The 17612-nt window shown below is 47.3% G+C and overlaps 1 protein-coding gene across 15 annotated transcripts in view; it reads right to left on the bottom strand.

The window, feature by feature from the left end:
- TRIO (trio Rho guanine nucleotide exchange factor) overlaps positions 1–17612 on the bottom strand; it is a 372206-nt gene that overhangs the window by 136403 nt on the left and 218191 nt on the right. For all 15 annotated transcript variants that reach the window (XM_079917624.1, XM_079917622.1, XM_079917617.1 and 12 more), the window contains 2 exons: positions 4328–4497; positions 3131–3305 (listed from right to left, as the gene is read on the bottom strand). In XM_079917624.1, coding sequence (XP_079773750.1) covers positions 3131–3305; positions 4328–4497 — 345 coding nt within the window. The remainder of the gene's footprint in view (positions 1–3130; positions 3306–4327; positions 4498–17612) is intronic.

The raw sequence follows: 17612 nt of genomic DNA, 5'->3' as shown, positions 1-17612 counted from the left end.
TTTCTTTCTTAATGTTTGTTTGTTTTCTGACACTGAGGGAGAAGAGAGTTAGGTGTGGTGGTGAGTTACAGACTCAGCGACAGTGCCTCATGGAGACAACATTAGGCTCAAAACACTCAAGAAATGGACAATAAACAAAGGTCGATGTGCTAAAAGCAGCAGGATTCAAAAACACTCACTGAGCACAAAGAAACGCTGGCGATGGTCAGGATCCAGCATCATCAGGAAAGATCCTGCCCTCACGTTCAGCGTTGTTAATAACCACACAAGCCAAGAAAAGAAATCTGTGGCACAAACAACGCTCCAGAAAGGGGAAGGCTTTTTTGAACAGAGATTCTTTGAAGGAATAACTTTGACACAATTTTTTGTAATGTAGCCCCGAACTTTTAGAAAGTCTGTTTTCCTTTCTAAATTCAGATAGTTATGACTGTTCTCCATAACTAAACTGTCACAAGATGCTAGTGTAAGGCTTTTGTTGTTCTTTTTAGACCAACACAGCAGATTTTATATGGAATATTTGGAGACTGAAATAGCAATATTCTAAGCCATAAGAAACCCTGCTCCACTTCTGAGAGATGGAAATGCTATTTCAACTGAAATACAAGTGATATGGGGGATTTTTCTCACTGACCAGGTAACAGATGAATTTCTGCCACAAAGATGACTCCATGCCTCCTACGGGCAGTCAGAGGGGGCATCTTCCCAGACAGGAGAGGAAACCCCTGCAGAGCCTAAACTGCTCAGCTTTTCACATTTTCAGGATTACTCCAGAGAACAGAGGCTCTCAGGCTGTGACATTTAAAAGCTTTTAAACTATATTTTAGCTGGTCTGTGACTGAACTGCAGGGTTACGTTCCCAGCTTAGGAAAGCCCTTATCCCTGGCCGAGAGCAGTGGCTTTGTTGAGGCCATGTGGAACTCTGTGGCTATCAAGTGGGGAAAATGTATGTTTTTGGTTCCTGATCTACGTTTTAAAACAGTAGTTTTATGAAAGTAGAAATACAATAAAAAAAAATTTTTTCCCTTTGCGATAACATTAATACAAGTAAAGCCAATATTTTATTTCAAATATCAAAATGTCCTGGAAAGAAAACTTCCAATAATACTTCTGATTGCTCTGTGTTTCTTGATCGAAACTATTCAGTAAGCAGCTAAGTCACCAGGAGCAATTCCTATGAAGTGGAGGTTGAGAGGAAGGCAGCCACGCTGGCTCTTCTGTTCATTCAGCGCTGCACCTTGACCCCGGCCAGCCCCCAATGATGCACCCTGACCCTTGCTGACCATCAATAATGTACTCTGACCCTGGATGCCCACCAATGATGCACCCTGACCCTGGCTACCCCCCGATGATGAACCCTGACCCTGGCTACCCCCCGATGATGCGCCCGACCCTGGCTAGCCCCCGATGATGCGCCCTGACCCTGGCTACCCCCCGATGATGCGCCCTGACCCTGGCTACCCCCCGATGATGCACCCTGACCCTGGCTACCCCACAATGATGCGCCCTGACCCTGGCTACCCCCCGATGATGAAACCTGACCCTGGCTACCCTCTGATGATGCGCCCTGACCCTGGCTACCCCCCGATGATGCGCCCTGACCCTGGCTAACCCCCGATGATGCGCCCTGACCCTGGCTACCCCGCGATGATGTGGCCGACCCTGGCTACCCACCAATGATGCACCGTGACCCTGGCTACCCCCCGATGATGCGCCCGACCCTGGCTACCCACCAATGATGCACCGTGACCCTGGCTACCCCCAAACGCTGCAAACTGGCAGCTGTGGCGCGGCACCGCGAATTGAGACCAGCGCACCTCTTCTTCATGTGGCTCCACGTGGATGGGAAGATTAAGACCAGAGCCCTTGAGTAGCTGTTACCAGGCAACATGTGCAGGGTTTGACTCCTTTCTTGTCATCAACCAGTGATGACAATGAAACAGCCAAGATGGCCTTTCTTTAATGAAAACACTGATGGAAGTTTAGACAAGCAGGCAACCAAAGGCCCCTGTGAGAGGCACACACACCAAACCACCACTCGGGGCAGGACCGAGGGACGAGCTCCAAGGCCCACTTCGGGCAGACGGTCCCCCTGAGCTGCGGCAGCCCTGCCATCCCTCTGCCTTCGGTGGCGCCTCGGTCCGGACCCCACTGCCCTCAAGGCCCTGTTCCGAACGCAGGACAAGTGATAGATATGGAGACAGCAGGCTCTACAGATTCTGGCCGCCAGGCACGGGCCACCTGGGGTGCCTGGAGGTATCTGGACAGGCAGCAGGTCCCTGCCAGCAGCGGCATGAAGCCCACTGGCTCCAGGAAGCCAGGCTCACCCACGGAGTTTTGGTTCCTTTTATCATATTTCACACACAGATTCAGCGTCATCCAATTATACTTACTTCTGCTTGTACTTCACCAAGTTCAAAAATAAAAGATCTTGCCTGGCAGAGAATTAAGAACCGCCCTCTTAAGAAACCTGTCCTTCTTTCTCCCAGTCACAAATAAGGTGCAAAAGTCAATTTTTTAGGTAAGAATTACAGATCGCCTGAGAACACTTCTGTGAAGAAGAAGAAAAAGAAAAGAAACCTGTCCTTCTTTCTCCTAGTCACATATAAGGTGCAAAAGTCAATCTTTTAGGTAAGAATCACAGATCGCCTAAGAACACTTCTGTGGGGAAAAAATGGGGTTTCCTGGGACGTACCAGCTTATGACCACAGGCTCTGGGAACACTCATCCTTGAAGGGAGAGGAATGGCGGGGGGGAGGGAAGGAGGGAGGAAGAGCATCACTGCCCTGAGCTTGCGCTTCTGCTTCCAGGACAAGGGGACTGCTTTGAGGGGTCCAATCAAGGATGAACAAGCCCAGGTGACAAGGTGGCCCTGTTTGTAGAAGCCCTGCCTGGATCCACTCTCAAAGCTCGCTCACGTTGCTGTCCTGCTGTGTGGTGTCTGTCCTGCTGCCCACCTGCCTGCCCCAGAGCCAGGCCCCATCTCCCAGGGCCGAGCTGGGAGGAGCCGCTCTTTCCCTCCCCTCCCCCTCCCCCTCCCAGCGCAGAGGCTGGGGCAGTAGGCGAGGGGCAGAGGAGGGGTGCTGGAGCTCTGGGAGCAGGCCCGGGTGGGCGGGGCAGGGGGGACACTCACGTCGATGGCGTCCCTCTCAAAGATGCGCAGCTGCAGGAAGAGCTCGAGCTTGATCTTGCGCTCCTGGAAGAGCTCCTCCATCTGCGCCTGGGCCTCGTCCAGCTGCTGCAGCACCGTCTCGATGTGGCTGATGGAGCTGTTGTGTGGGGTCTTGTTGCTGGAGATGGCGGAGTCCCTGAGAAGGGGCGGAGAGGGACAAACAGGAACTGGATGGGAGAGTCTCACCCTGCCGGAGGCCAGAACTGGCGGCTGGGGCCTCGGGGAAGAAGCCGGCGGGAAGCGGGACTGCCCCGCTCGGAACACGGAATAAGCCGCCCCTCCCGCCAGACAAGCCGGGCCTTCCTCCCTGGATCTCAGCATACGCTGAGGAACTCCTTCCGCACTTTTTCACAGCCCCTCTCTTAGAAGAAGGCTAACAGTCACGTGAATCATGTCGTAGAGTTTCATCTTTAGCCACTTTTCTCCGTAAGTAGAGAACAGATGGCATCCGTTCACTACAAAGGGTGGAGCCACGTCAGCTGTGGGGTTAAGCTGTAATGCAGCCAACTGAGCCTTCGTCGAGGAAGTCTGCTGGACTCTCAGAAAAGCGAGCATCACGGGAAGTTGTCAGGGGCGATGAGATAAGCCACCCCGAGGGATCCAGCAGGGGCGCTGAATTTACCGGACGGTTCCCTGTGACCCAAGGACAGGGATATGCTCTCTGCCCCAGCCTGCCTCCCCACTTCCTGCCACTAGGAGCACCTGAGTGTCACCTGGTGCCACCCGAGGCCAGGCCTGCTGAGCCTGGAGTCTGAGAGGAGTGACGCCCACCTCACCGCAGAAAAGCAGGTTGCTCAGGGCCTGAAGGACGCGGTCCTGGGAGGTCTAAATTCATCTGGTTTGTAAAGAAATTTCAGTAATTTCTAGGTAGCTGTTAAAAGGAAATATTAATAAGACCTGAATCCTGGGGAGGCGTATTAGTCAATGCCATAATGAGAAAAATCATAAGAGTGAAAAACACTGTGAGAGAGAAAAAGAGAAAAGAAAAGAGAGAGAGTGATGTTGGTCTCCTTTGCATGCATGGTTGTTATTCGTTCTCTGCCTAGTTAGACAGAGGATTATAACTAATTGTTCCAAAAAGTGAGGGGGAGGGGAAGCCCCCCGCAGATCTCAGAGCGTCCGCGTGGGGACGGGGGACGGGGATGGGGCGTGGCCCACCTCAGCTGCTGGATGAGGTCCTCCCCTTCCTTGATCACGTTCACCGTCACCTGCAGGGTGGTCTGCTGCTGCTGCCCGAAGCGCTTGATGAGGTCTTGCACGGCCTCCACAGACTCGGCGTACACGTCGTCCAGCAGCTCCTTCTGCAGCTCCTCCAGCCATGTCCACAGCTGCGGGGACAGTGCTGTGAGCCCGGCCCTTCCTGCTTCCCCGGGGCTGGGGGGTCCGGGCCGGGAGGGGACCGGCGGCAGCGGTTCCCAGGGAGCTGAGAGGGAGGCGGGCAGCAGGGGGGCCGGCGGCCAGTGGGACACAGAGCAGGACGCGAAGTGAAGAAACAACCAGGCAGAGAGCCCGAGGGGACTGTCACAAAGGAGAGAAAGGAAAGGGGAGGGCAGCGACCATTCCCAGTCCTTCCCAGACCCAACCCAAGTGCAAGAGGAAACAGAAAAAAATCCCAACAGCTGGAACGTCTGCTAAACCTAACGGGCATTCTTCTATGCGTCTTCTGACTCTTACTTAGCAGAGGCATAGTTTTATTTTTAGCAAGAGCATGGCAGTCCATTACTAATTATTAAACTGCTGCTCAGACAGGGGGCTTTACATCCCTCAAAAGGAAGGAAACATATAACGTGGTAAAATCAACCCGTCACCACGCCCGGCAGGAGATTCGGATGCGGCTCTTGCCAGGTCCCCACTCCCAACACAGGCCACGGTCAACCCGGACACAGGTCAGTCCTTCGATGACAGGAGTACATACGGGAAACACGTGATCACCTTCATTGCCATGACCATTAACAAGGTGTTCGCACACATGGATAGGCAAAGACAACTTGGGACAAGGACTGCTTCCAGCCTGGCGGGGACAGAGCACCTCGACCGCTTCTGGGAAGCCCACTGCCTCTTCCAGGTCCCTGGGTAGCCATTCAGTGAACTGAAAGGACAATTAATTAAACTGAAAGGGCCCTGGTGGCTTGGGAGCGGTTTGTGCGTGGAGAAAAGGCTTCCTGCTTCCGCGGGGGATGGAATAATCACCTCCCGTACGGTAAGGTATGTGTACATTACAGACGGCTGCCCAAGCTGCGGGGAGAGAGGGGGCCCCGACACTGCCGGCCACGTGGCCGACACACGACACTGCCGGCCACGTGGCCTCGCGGCTGACACAGCACCACTGCTTTACTGAGGCCTGACGGACACAGAAGAAACGGCACGAGTTTAAAATACTTTGATATTTGTTAAGTTTGGACACATGTAAACCCATGAAAAGATCAACGCTATCAAGACACTGACGAGCTCCATCACCCCAAGAGTCTTCCTGTGCCCCTGGTAATCCCTCTCTCTGTCTTCCTTCCAGGCGATCACCAGCCTGCTTTCTGCCACTACAGATTAGCTTGCATTTTCTAAAAAAAGAATTACATTCACGGAATCATATAGTAGGTCCTCTTTTTTTTTTGGTCCGGCTTCTTTCCGCATAATTATTTTGAGATTTCATCCATACTACTGCGTGTATCAACAGTTCTCTCCTCTTTGTTACTGAGTAATATTCCATTCTGTGTCGACGCCACAATTTATCCACTCAGATGTTGACGACATCTGGGTTGTTTTCAGTTTGGGGCCATTACAAACACAGCCGCTATGCACACTGGTGTATAGTCTCCGTATGCACCTGTGCTTTCCTTTCTTGTAGGTACACATCTAGGTGCAGAGCAGTTGGATCATATGGTAGGTGTATGTTTAACTTTTTAACAAAATGCCAAACTGTTTTCCAAAGTGGCTCATTTCACATTCCCCGACCCTGCTGCCCCCCACAGCGTCTTGAGAGCTCCAATCCCGCCACATCATTACGGATACCAACGTGGTCGGTCTTTTTAATTGTAGCCATTCAAAATGAGGGGTATCTCATTATGGTTTTAATCAGCAATTCCCTAACGACTAATGATGGCAAATCCAAGCTAACCTTTCAAGAGTTCTTTTGTTGTTAAACATGTATTTAGGTGAAAACAAAGTCTTGCCAGCTGGCTCTTGTTAGGTCAATAAGTATTTAAATAGGGCAGGTAAATTTAAAATCAAGGCGAGTGCTGGCAAAGAACTTACTTTTAGTCAAGTACTTGGGGTCCTAAGAGTTAATTTTACTAAAAATGTTAAAATGTCAACTTGAATCATATTATTTACCCATCTCTGTAAGATATCAAATTTCATACAATCCAAGGATTTTAATTATAGGCATTTTAGACGGAGGCTGGTTCACCTCTGTGATCTTACAGATTAAGGAAAAGAGGCCACAGGTGATGAAGTGACCTGAACAACATGGGCAAACCTATTAGCAGTGCCAACCTATGCTCGAAGTCAGTACGGTATCAGAAAGGAGGCCTCCAGACCTGGTCACACTTCACATTGATACCGCATTTCAACATGAAAAAACGCCATTCATCAACAGACCAAATAGGGACTGATACCTTGCACATCTATTAAGGGTCCAATCAATAACATACCCCTGTTTTTCATTTTGTTTTGTTTTGTTCTCGAAATTCCCATGAAACTGGTTGCTGCAGTTATAAATAATAGGAAGGATGAAAGCATTACGACCATAAAGAATCTCCCAATTTGCTCTCATATTTCCCACGAAAAATCTTCCATGGGAAGGTGATCATTTCACAATATATAGGAGTACTGAATCCTTATGCTGTAAACCTGAAACTAATAATATGTCAATTATATCTCAATTAAAAAGTGTTTTATCCACAAATAATTAAGAAACACTTTTCTTGTAATATGGAATAACGATTACGAGGCGTGGGTTCTGAAGCCAGATTGCCCGAGTTCAAATCCTGACTTAACATTTCCTAGGGTGTGACCTAGGGCAACTGCCCTGGATCCATGTCTCGGCATTCTCATCTGTAAAATGGACATGGTAATAATGCCTACTCCAGGGAGTTACTGAGAAGATTCAACAAGACGATACATATTTCTTCAAAATAACATATGTTAGCCACTATTATAGTTTTGTTCTTGTAAGAGAAATTTTGATAATAAGAATCATAAAGTTTTTAGAAGTGTTCTTTCTCTGGGTATTTTTCAAAACACATCCAAGTTCCAACCAACTGTTCAAAATATGTCACTTAGTCTGGTAAACTTAATACCGTGCCGCATTTAAATCTTTTACACCTGAAAACAGTGCAGTACGAGGGAAAAGGTGCTGGAATTAGTCCAGATCCTACAGAACTCTCTTCCCACTGGTTCTGGGGAAAGTGCCACGAGTATGTGTGGGTCAAACCCTTTCCTTTCTTCCTGGTAAGTTCTGAAAGAACTAGCTAATTCCTTCAAGAGCCTGGACATCTTGACACGCATCCATGGTGGAGGGTGCACACCGCCCAGCCGGCTGCGGAGTCAGGGAAGGGCCCAGCTCTGGAGGGGTTCACGCAGTTGAAAAGGGAAAAAAAACTGAGGTAGAAGGAGCGAGACTACATTTAAATCCATGATTAAAACGCCCAAAGTTCCTCTGCCCCTTTAGAATTCCTCTGTCGGGTCCTACAGGAAATATTCTCATTCATTTTGGAGGAAAAAGTCTCAGAGAAAGGTCATTTCCAATGCCAACCGATGATGAATTGATGCATATCATAATACAATATGAGTCAGACAAAGTCTATTTTTAAGCTTTCGAAGTGGTACACGTGACGCCCAAAATAACGTCTGAATAAAGGAATGAGAAATAGTCTCTAGGATGCCTGTGAAATTTTTACCATAGGCTTCCTGAGGGTGAAAAAAATTGCACTTCTGGGCATGCTGTTAATTTACAATGAAAAGATAAATCTTTGCCCGACAATGAGAGAGGAGTTGTATCTTATCCAAGTCCTCAGCAGCATGAAATCCACTTCTAAGAGAACTGTGCCCACAGCCAGGTGACGGCCAGGCAGCCAGAGTTAGGCAACGCTGTCCCTAGAGGCCACCCGAGCTGTGGCCAGGAGCGCTCCACGCAGGAGAACTTGAACCCAGCCCAGAATGGGGTGCAGGTGCGTACAGACTTGGGTCACAGTCCAGGATCCAGAGAGAAGGCTGGTTTAGAAAGACCCATGGAGTTCTTGGAAGAAAACTCCTGTGATAAGCTGTGGGAGAGCCTGGTCCTGGATCGAGCATCTGCTGTGTCTGACCCCTGTGCGTCCCCTATCCCAGTCCCTTCCCCCACACCGCCTGTCCTGGGTGGAGCCTAAAGAAGGAGCCGAAGCTCTGCTGGGAGAAAGCCCCTGCAAAAGCCCTTTGCTTGCTAGAGAGGTCTCCGAGAGGAACTCACTGGGGTGGGAGATCCCAGGAAAGCACTGAGTCTCCAGCTGGTTCGGTGGGTGGTCAGATGGGAGCCCCGAGATTTGGGGGCTGCTCTAGCTGCAACCGCTCCCAAGATGCACTGTCTGAACGCAGGCTACCAGCCTGGTCCATCTGGAGGTAGGAGCGCAACACACCAGCTGGGGGGTCCTTATCCCCCATGTGACCTTGGGAAAAGTCCTTGGAGTTCTCTGCCTTCAGTTTTCTCATCTGTGAAATGGGATCATTTTACCATGAGTTTGAGAATCAAGTGAGAGGACCACAAATGTGTGGCAGTGCTCAATTACCACAAGCACTTTGTGAACAGAAGCTACCACCACTGGTGTCCCTTTCCCTACTCTTGTTCTTGACAATCATTCAGGTACCAGTGGGGAAGTGTAAAAGCCGGGAGCAGGGACTTCCCTGGCGGTCCAGTGGTAAAGAATCCGCCTTACAGTGCAGGGGACGTGGGCTGGATCCCTGGTCAGGGAACTAAGATCCCACATGCCGTGGGGCAACTAAGCCCGCGTGCTGCAAACTACAGAGCCCATGCGTTCTGAAGCCCGCACGCCACAACTACAGAGCCTGCGCGCCACACCTGAGAGAGAACCCGCACGCCACAACTAGAGAGAAGCCCGAGCGCCGCAGCGAAAGATCCCGCCTGCCGCAACTAAGACCTGACACAGCCCAAAATAAAAAATAAATTGAAAAAAAAAAAAAAAAAAAAGCCAGGAACAGAAGCAGGCGGCAACTTGCAGGGCAACTTAACTTGCAGGGGGAATTCCAGAGGGCACCTGCTATGAGCACAGAACATGATTCCGTTTCAGGCAGAGGAAGCAGGGATCAAAGGGGAACCGCTCCAGCCACGAACAGCACGTTCTTTAGCCTGAAATGACCAACTGTGATTCTGGGGCACATGCCTGTCACCTGACTGAGGAGTAAGGGTTTCAGGAGTACCAATTATTCTTGGATGGGTGATAAAAGATCCCTTAGTATGATGAAATGAAATGTATGAAGGATGTATGGAGCGAGGGGCAGAGGGCAAATAAAGTCAGTATCATGAAGTAATACCAAGGCAAGTATGTGTAAGGGGGGACAGAAAAGGAGGACACCCCAGGAGCATGGCAAGGGCAGCCCACACATTAAGGAGGGACACCATTAAGGGGGGCATCGGGCTCTGCAATGGAAGCGAGGACAAGGTGAGGCACAGGTGACACGGCTGGGCCCACGGCCGACTCGGACATCGGGGCAGTGCCAGAAGCTCAGCCTCCCAGGTATTTAGATGAAGTCTAATTCGCTAAAAACAGATGCTGAGATTTAGAATTTTAAACCTTCTTTTCATTCCACCCCATCCCCAGCGGGTAAGACACTCCCTCCAGCAGCTGTCGCTCCCTGAGGCATCAAGTTGGGGGAAAGTGCCTCGCCACCCAGGGTCGTTCTGAGCACAACCCTGTCTCCCCGGAACAGTATGCAGCTGGTCCAAGTGTACTTCCTCTTGTGCTCTTCGAATCTCCGGAGACAGTGCCTGTTCCTGCAGACCGGCCTCCCTCTCCGGAGACCAACACGTTATTCCCTGCGCTCGGCCAGCTCTGGCAGCACCAGCTGTCTCTCCTCTGAACTCCCCGCCCCCCAATTCCGGGGCTGAAGCACCGAAGGCAGCAGCGAGATACGTCACCCTGGGGGAGGAATTATTGCGGACACTGTCCATCAACACAGGTAGGAACGTTCTTTGTTTAACACATGCTGCTGCCACCTATGTGGCTTATGTTACCTCTGTAACCCGCCCACTTCTGATTCAAAACAGACTCATGAATCGAAACCCATGAATGAAATTTCTGTCATAGGTTTGGACTTCTTCTTGCCGGGATCTTTTCTGATTCTATTTTATTATCTGATATATCTGGCAGCCCCTGGTCTAGACTTTGATCAACTTGCCCTCCGTGCCAATCCACGCACTCACAGGCCTCGTGCTTAGAGACAGAGGTCTGCAGTGCAAACAACCTCCAGCCCCGCTGAGGTCATCCACTAGCCAACACTCCCACTGCCAGCCTCGGCTGCAAGCCTTTTAACGCAGCCACGATTAGTTCTGCTTCAGCACCGAGCCTGTCCTGGCTTTATCGCAATTTGACCACTTTCAAGACAAAATGCTCTCAATACAACAAAGGCAAGTTTTCAGGGTGCCTGGACTTGGATGTACAATCTCTCCAGATGTCCCAGACGGACGCAAAAGTTCTGAATAGGTGGGCGGAGGCAGTTCAAAGACATGGCAACCGCACAGGCTGCTCCCCTGCAGCAGGTGACACCAGGGATTAAAACCATCTGTCTGTGGGGCCTCAGGTCCACCTGGGATGACTGGTCTACCCCCTCCCATCACCCCCTTCATCAGAAAGCTGATCCGATTGTGGGTGTGGGCTGGAAATGACTTCCTCATTCACAGGCAGGGTATGAGCAATGTCTTCCCATCACAAACACTTTCTTCCTGGCATGGTCTACTCAGAGATCAGTATGGGAGGATAAGGACAGTCTTGGTCTTGTGTTAACTGACACCCTCAACTGATTCTTTTTCACAGTGATTCAGCCCATATCTTCCTGTCTGTGTACAAATTAAATGTCAAATACTTGGCTAAATGCTCACTAATTCCACTGCATACTCTTCATCCAATCAGAAACCTAGTAAAGAATGAAATAAAGTTCACATGGCATAACTTGTTCATTCACTTCTTCCCTTTTAAAAGGCAGTTTAGAAACTGTCTTTTCTAGAACTCTGCTTAGGAGTGACCTCAACCTGAGTAATATGTGAAATCTACCTTCTTAAGAAGGCCTTCTGGCATCCCTTCCTTTCCCCACAGTTCCTCAGACAGCAATACACCAAATCTGGTGAACTAACTATCAAGTTCTTTCACTACCCAGGGATCTAATGTGTCTTGGAATACGGACTTGAAATCATTTAGGAGAAATAAGTTCGTTCTTATAAAAATCTTCACCCATTTTGGTCATCAACTTGTATCCATCAACATCCTGGGCCCCAAGCAGAAAGCCCGACCCTTCCTTGATCTTGTGGTTCTGCAGTTTGTGCTTTATAAAAAGGAAGAGAAAACAAACAACAACAAAACCAAAAAAGGCTTTTCAGTCCCTGTAGGCCCAGCTTACCTAGAACTTTTAAGCTTTCTGACAAAACATTGCTGGTGATCAATCTTTCTACCGCTTATTCAATAAGAACAATAAACAGTAACAAATAGTACACGACAGAAATACACATGGATAGTTTACTCCTCTCAATTAACCAAAGCCCTATCACATTTAGTTTATGAAGCTGAGTATCAAAATATTAAAATGCCCTCTAAAAAGAAGTCTAACAAGTAAACAAGATTACACATACATCCATTTTCAGCTGGGCATTTTAAGACCTAACGTTGTATTCCCTGAACTTCTGTACAAGTGCCTCACCTCCTCGTTACATTAACTGAGGCCAATCTACAAACAACTAATTAAAGCGTATGTTTGCGACTCTCCGTTTAAAAGCAGACATTTAGACTCTCCCTTCAATAAGAAATGATAAAATCTGGAGTTAGTGCACAGGGATATACATTTAGTCCCCACTGTAACAGTGAGTTACAAATAAAGATAAGACAGTATATTATTAATTCATTCATTTAATAATCATCTACTAAGTGACTATTCTCTGTCAGGTATATTAGAGTTCTGTACAGTTTTACACACTAACTTCTAATTTCTCTCTTGATCTAAAAATTTTCTCTGCCTCAAAATATTGGGTCGATAAGAAGAAACAGAAACTTCATGAATTTAAACCAGTTTTAAACCATTCTCTAGGGGAAAAATAAAAGCTTTACATGAATTAAACTAAACTGACAAAAGGATTTTCCTTTTAGATAATAACATCCCTCTTCCCCACTGGCCAACCCAAATGTTTTACACGTATTTACTTGGTGAAAAAATTCATTTATTTTGCAGCTTTGGCTGGGAACAAAATAGTTAGTGATGTGAACAAAGCAATGTATGCCAATGTGACAGAACCATGAGCAAAGATTCTCTGTAACAGCCTCCTCTGCCCTGAGTCAATGCAGCGCTGGAGCTGTGCACCCAGCAAGGCTCTGACTGCTGATCTGAAGGGTCAGAGTGAGGCGCTCACCCTGAGAAAGGGCAACAGAAGCAGATTAAGCAGTTCCTGTTGCTCAAAGATGAGTAAGGAAGGTATCAGGATTATACCCAAGTATTCATACCCAGGTATTTATTATACCTCTGTGTCTTATAGTTAAATCATTTGTCGAGTAACAAGGCAGGTGAGGAGGAAAAACAAGGACATTTATTGGCAGCTAGGATGGTGAGTGTGTAATTGCATCCAATTGGTCCACAGCCCTCAGAGATGCTGTTATTCCCAATTCTGCAGAGAGAGAGCTGAGGCACCACAGAGCAGCCTGTCCCAGATCACTCAGCCAGTTAAGTAAGGGGATGTGCTATACTATAGTATACTTTAATTATTTTAATAAAGATGATATTTTTACAGAAAGAAAGCATAAATGATTAGATCTATTTTTTCGGATATTCCCACCTATGGGAAGACCACCTTTTTTTTTTTTTTAAATACCAGATACCACAATCTATGTGAAGGCATAATTGCCAAAGCAGTAGGTAGCAACTGAATGTTGACTTTGAAACCAAAGTCAAATCCAATGCTCAGTCTTGCAAGGGGCGATGATGTAGTGGACGGTTCTAGGCCCTGAGTTTCCCTCTTGCTTCCTCTGGCTTGTGGCCATTTAATTGCTCGTTTCTGTCTACATCAGATAAACAAGCTAAAGAAATCAGACATTTAAGAGTGTATTTAGAGAGTTCATCTAAGGAATTGAATATTAACATAAAAATTATCGAGATGTGATCATAGAAGGTAAACATTACTTCCTAAAATATTATGCATCTGATCTTAACCTTTCCCACTGGACTTCTGAGATGTTAAAGAGCGAGGTCACTCATACGTTGCTGCTGGGAGTGTAAAATGTTACAGGCATTCTGGAAAAGTCTGGCAGTTTCTTTTAAAACAATGTGTTTACCAAAGGACCTGCCAGTTGTACTCTTGGGCATTTATCCCAGAGACATGAAAACTTAAGTTCACGTGAAAACCTGTACATGAAGGTCCACAGCTTCTCTGTTTGGAAAAGCCAAAACTTGACAATATCCCAACGGTCTTTTAAAGGGTAAATAGTTAAGAAACTGTGATACAGCCAAACCATGAAATACTACTCAGCAATAAAGTACTGACACACGCAACAACAGGCATGGGTCTCGGGAATTTTGCTGAGTAGAAAAAGCCAATCTCAAAAAGGTACATATTGTATGATTCCATTTATGGAACATTTTTGAAGTACAGTTATAGAGATGGAGAACAACAGACTAGTGGTTGCCAGGGGTTGGAGGTTAGGGGGTAGGGGTCAGGCATGGGTGTAAGGAGGCGGCAGAAGGGAGCCCGCTGGTGATGGGATGATGCTGCATGACTCTGTACATTCAAAGTGGTGGTGGTTACACGAATCTACACACGATAAAATCTCACGAAGCTAAGCATGCGTGCGCACGCGAACACATACACACACACACACGTGAGTGCATGCACTGCACACCGGGGGAAGCAGAATCTAGGAATAAGCTCTGGGGAACGTGGCAAAGCCACTTTCCTGCTTTGACAGTGCACGTGGTTATGCGAGATGACTCCTGGGGGGAGGCTGGGAGAAGGGTGCAGGGACCTCCTTGTCTGTTTCTTTTTTTCCCAACTTTCAGGGATTATAAATATTTGAAAATAAAAAGTATTTTTTAAAAAAGCTGGGAAATATGTTTAAAGGTATCACCCATACATAGGAATGCACAAAAAACCAAATCATTTTAGAGAATAGAGAGAGATGAGTCATCAGTAAAATCCAGCTGAGAAGGTCAAAATAAAAGGCTTGAAAGTTGGAAGCCAAATTTTAGAGATCTTTGCACAGGAGACAGAAGGGATCTGGAAGAATCTGATGCTGAGAGGCTGGGATCACCCCGAGGAGGCCTGTGACCCCTCCCCTTCCGAGAGTCGTGCAGAACAGAAACAGGGCTTCTCTGGAAAGCTAGGTGTCCTGAACGGGGCTGCATCACGACTGCCAATGACCACGAGATCCATCAGAGAGCAGCTGGTCTACATGGGCAGCATCAGCTACCTGTAGTCAAGTTTCCTGAATTAGTTTACCCGGCAGATGCCTGACTGGTTGGTTCTCTGGCTCCACAGGGGAAGAAGAGAAAAGGAATCCGGGCCCTTTGAGTGGTGGCTGGTTGAAAAGGCACTGGGTATGTTTTCAAACTCAGTGAGGATGGCAGGAGACGCAGCTGGGGAGCTCCACACCTGCAGGAGAGGAGCGGTGAGCCCGCTTCCTCGTAACCCTGCACCCACTACAGGGCAAGATCCGGATGGCACTCTCCCTGCTCCCCGGGGAGAGCCGGGCGCTGGCCGAGTGTAAAGAGAGAGATCTGCCTGCCTTGAGCTATTTGTAATGAGGTGGATGGACCTAGAGTCTGTCATACAGAGTGAAGTAAGTCAGAAAGAGAAAGACAAATACCGTGTGCTAACACATATATATGGAATTTAAGAAAAAAAAATGTCATGAAGAACCTAGGGGTAAGACAGGAATAAAGACGCAGACCTACTAGAGAATGGACTTGAGGACACGGGGCAGGGGGGGAGGGTAAGCTGTGACAAAGCGAGAGAGTGGCATGAACATATATACACTACCAAATGTAAAATAGATAGCTAGTGGGAAGCAGCCACATAGCACAGGGAGATCAGTTCAGTGCTTGTGACCACCTAGAGGGGTGGGATAGGGAGGGGGGAGGGAGGGAGATGCAAGAGGGAAGAGATATGGGAACATATGTATGTGTATAACTGATTCACTTTGTTATAAAGCAGAAACTAACACACCATTGTAAAGCAATTATACTCCAATAAAGATGTAAAAAAAAAAAAAAAAAATGAAGCCAGGCTGGTATGCTGTGACCAACAAATCTCCAGGTGGTTGGGATGCCTTTATTTTTGACTTCTGAATAAAATGAAAGGTTCCTCTTTTCCCAGGCATTACCCCAAACAAAAATGTGTCCCAGTTCAGTGTGTAAGTTTGCAGAAGCAGAACCAAAAGGCTTCTTTACTTAACCCAGCAAGAATCACAGCCCCATTCAAATGGGAATGATCTTTCCTGGGAAACCATGGTTTCTGGGAATCAAGTGAAGAAAAACCAGCTCAAGGCCACTGAATCGATTCCAGAAATAAACTCTGGCTGAGAACTCCATGTCACCACCTGGTTGCCTCAAATAACCCACACATTTCCAAGGTAATTGTCAATTAACTCGGGACCTAATTTTGAGAATGAAGTTGAAGAGAACGAATGGATGAAAATAATTATGCCTTTGCTATATTTGAAAATGGAACTATGTCCCTCTGTCATTAAGTCTCAGAATGATGGGCTAGAAATAGACATCATTTGTTCCACAAGCTGACTGAGTATTTGCTAAGTCTGGGAGGCAGGCTACAAAGACAAGGGAGACAGTTCCAGCCTTCAAGTAGCTTAACCTCTATCAAGAGAAACCAACAGATGTCTAAAATACGTGATGCACAGAAGCAGAAGTATGTTCTTCCAGTGGTCATTCATTTTTATACCCCCTCCCCGTATGTTACAGGTGGCTTTGGGAGACACTTTGAAAGGAGTAAGTGAAAGAGTAAATGAACGAATTAACAAACAGTGCAAAGAGCATTCAAAAGGAAAGGAGGACAGGTAACAAAGGCCTAACAATGGAAGAATTATAATCAGAATGGAGGTGAATAAAATGCTAGAAACACTGAAGGGAAGGGAGGGATACAGGAGGACAAAAACTACAGGAGGACAAAATACAGGAGGACGAAAACTCTCCTAAAATAAAGTCAACATTCCTTCTAAATACTACAGTACTACTTCAAAGACATTAAAAAAAAAAAAAAAGAGGACAGATTATCAGTCTTCGGGTTTTCTGAGAGGAGATTAAACATCTCATGGATTCTTTCAGAGAAAAAGAAAAAAAGAGGAAAGGGTCCCAGGATGCTTCCAAATCTGGGTTTAAGGGTGAAATAGGGCTGACATCTCTATCAACCACCTTCTGTATTCAACCTCAAGATATAAAATATTTGCCACCCACGTGAAAATTCAGATGACCCTTGAACAAAGCGGGGGTTAGGGGCACCGACCCTCAGCACAATCAAAAATCCATGTAGGATTTACAGTCAGCCCTCCGTATGTGCGAGGTTCCTCCACACCTGCGATTCTATACCCGCAGATCGTGTAGCGCCGTAGAGTTTACTACTGAAAAACGTCCACGTGTATGTGGACGTGTGCAGTTCAAACCCATGCTGTTCAGGAGTCAGCTGCGGGTTCCTCTTTCCTCTCTTCCCGGGAACAAGCATCTGCGTTCTGTCCTCCGGGGTAAGAGAGTAGAGCCCAAGGTCTCCATGCTGAACCTCAGTGCTTGGTCTGCAACGAGACTTAAAACCACCAACCTTCTCCCAGGTGTGATTCTTAAAAACAATTTCTGAGTCAACACTGAGCAGATCACCTTGACCTGGCACCTTTTCAAAGTTGGTTGTTAATGAGATCACCTTTGTATTACTTGCTCCTCAGAGAGCCAGAAATTTACTGCAAAAGAGAGGGCTAGAGGGCTACTCTCCGGAAAAAGTGAGTCTTAAAACCACTGCCGAACATCTGGGAGTGAGGAAGGTTAACCTCCGCGTCAGGGGAGCCTTCGACAGTTAACTTCTAAAAAGCTTCACGTATTTGCCTGAATGAAAAAGGCCACTTGCTTTTCCTATCTCCCTCCAAGTAATTTGAAATTGTATGATCTGCTTGAGAAAATTAATTCTGCTAACTTAAATCTTCTAGCACTTTTTCATTCATCTGATATGCTGAAATACTTAGTGACTTGATGCAAACACACATTT

The sequence above is a fragment of the Stenella coeruleoalba genome, assembly GCF_951394435.1.
Source record: "Stenella coeruleoalba genome assembly, chromosome: 3".
Classification (NCBI taxonomy): domain Eukaryota; kingdom Metazoa; phylum Chordata; class Mammalia; order Artiodactyla; family Delphinidae; genus Stenella; species Stenella coeruleoalba.
The sequence above is the reverse complement of the archived record's forward strand: the minus strand, read 5'-3'. Positions and strand labels throughout refer to the sequence as shown.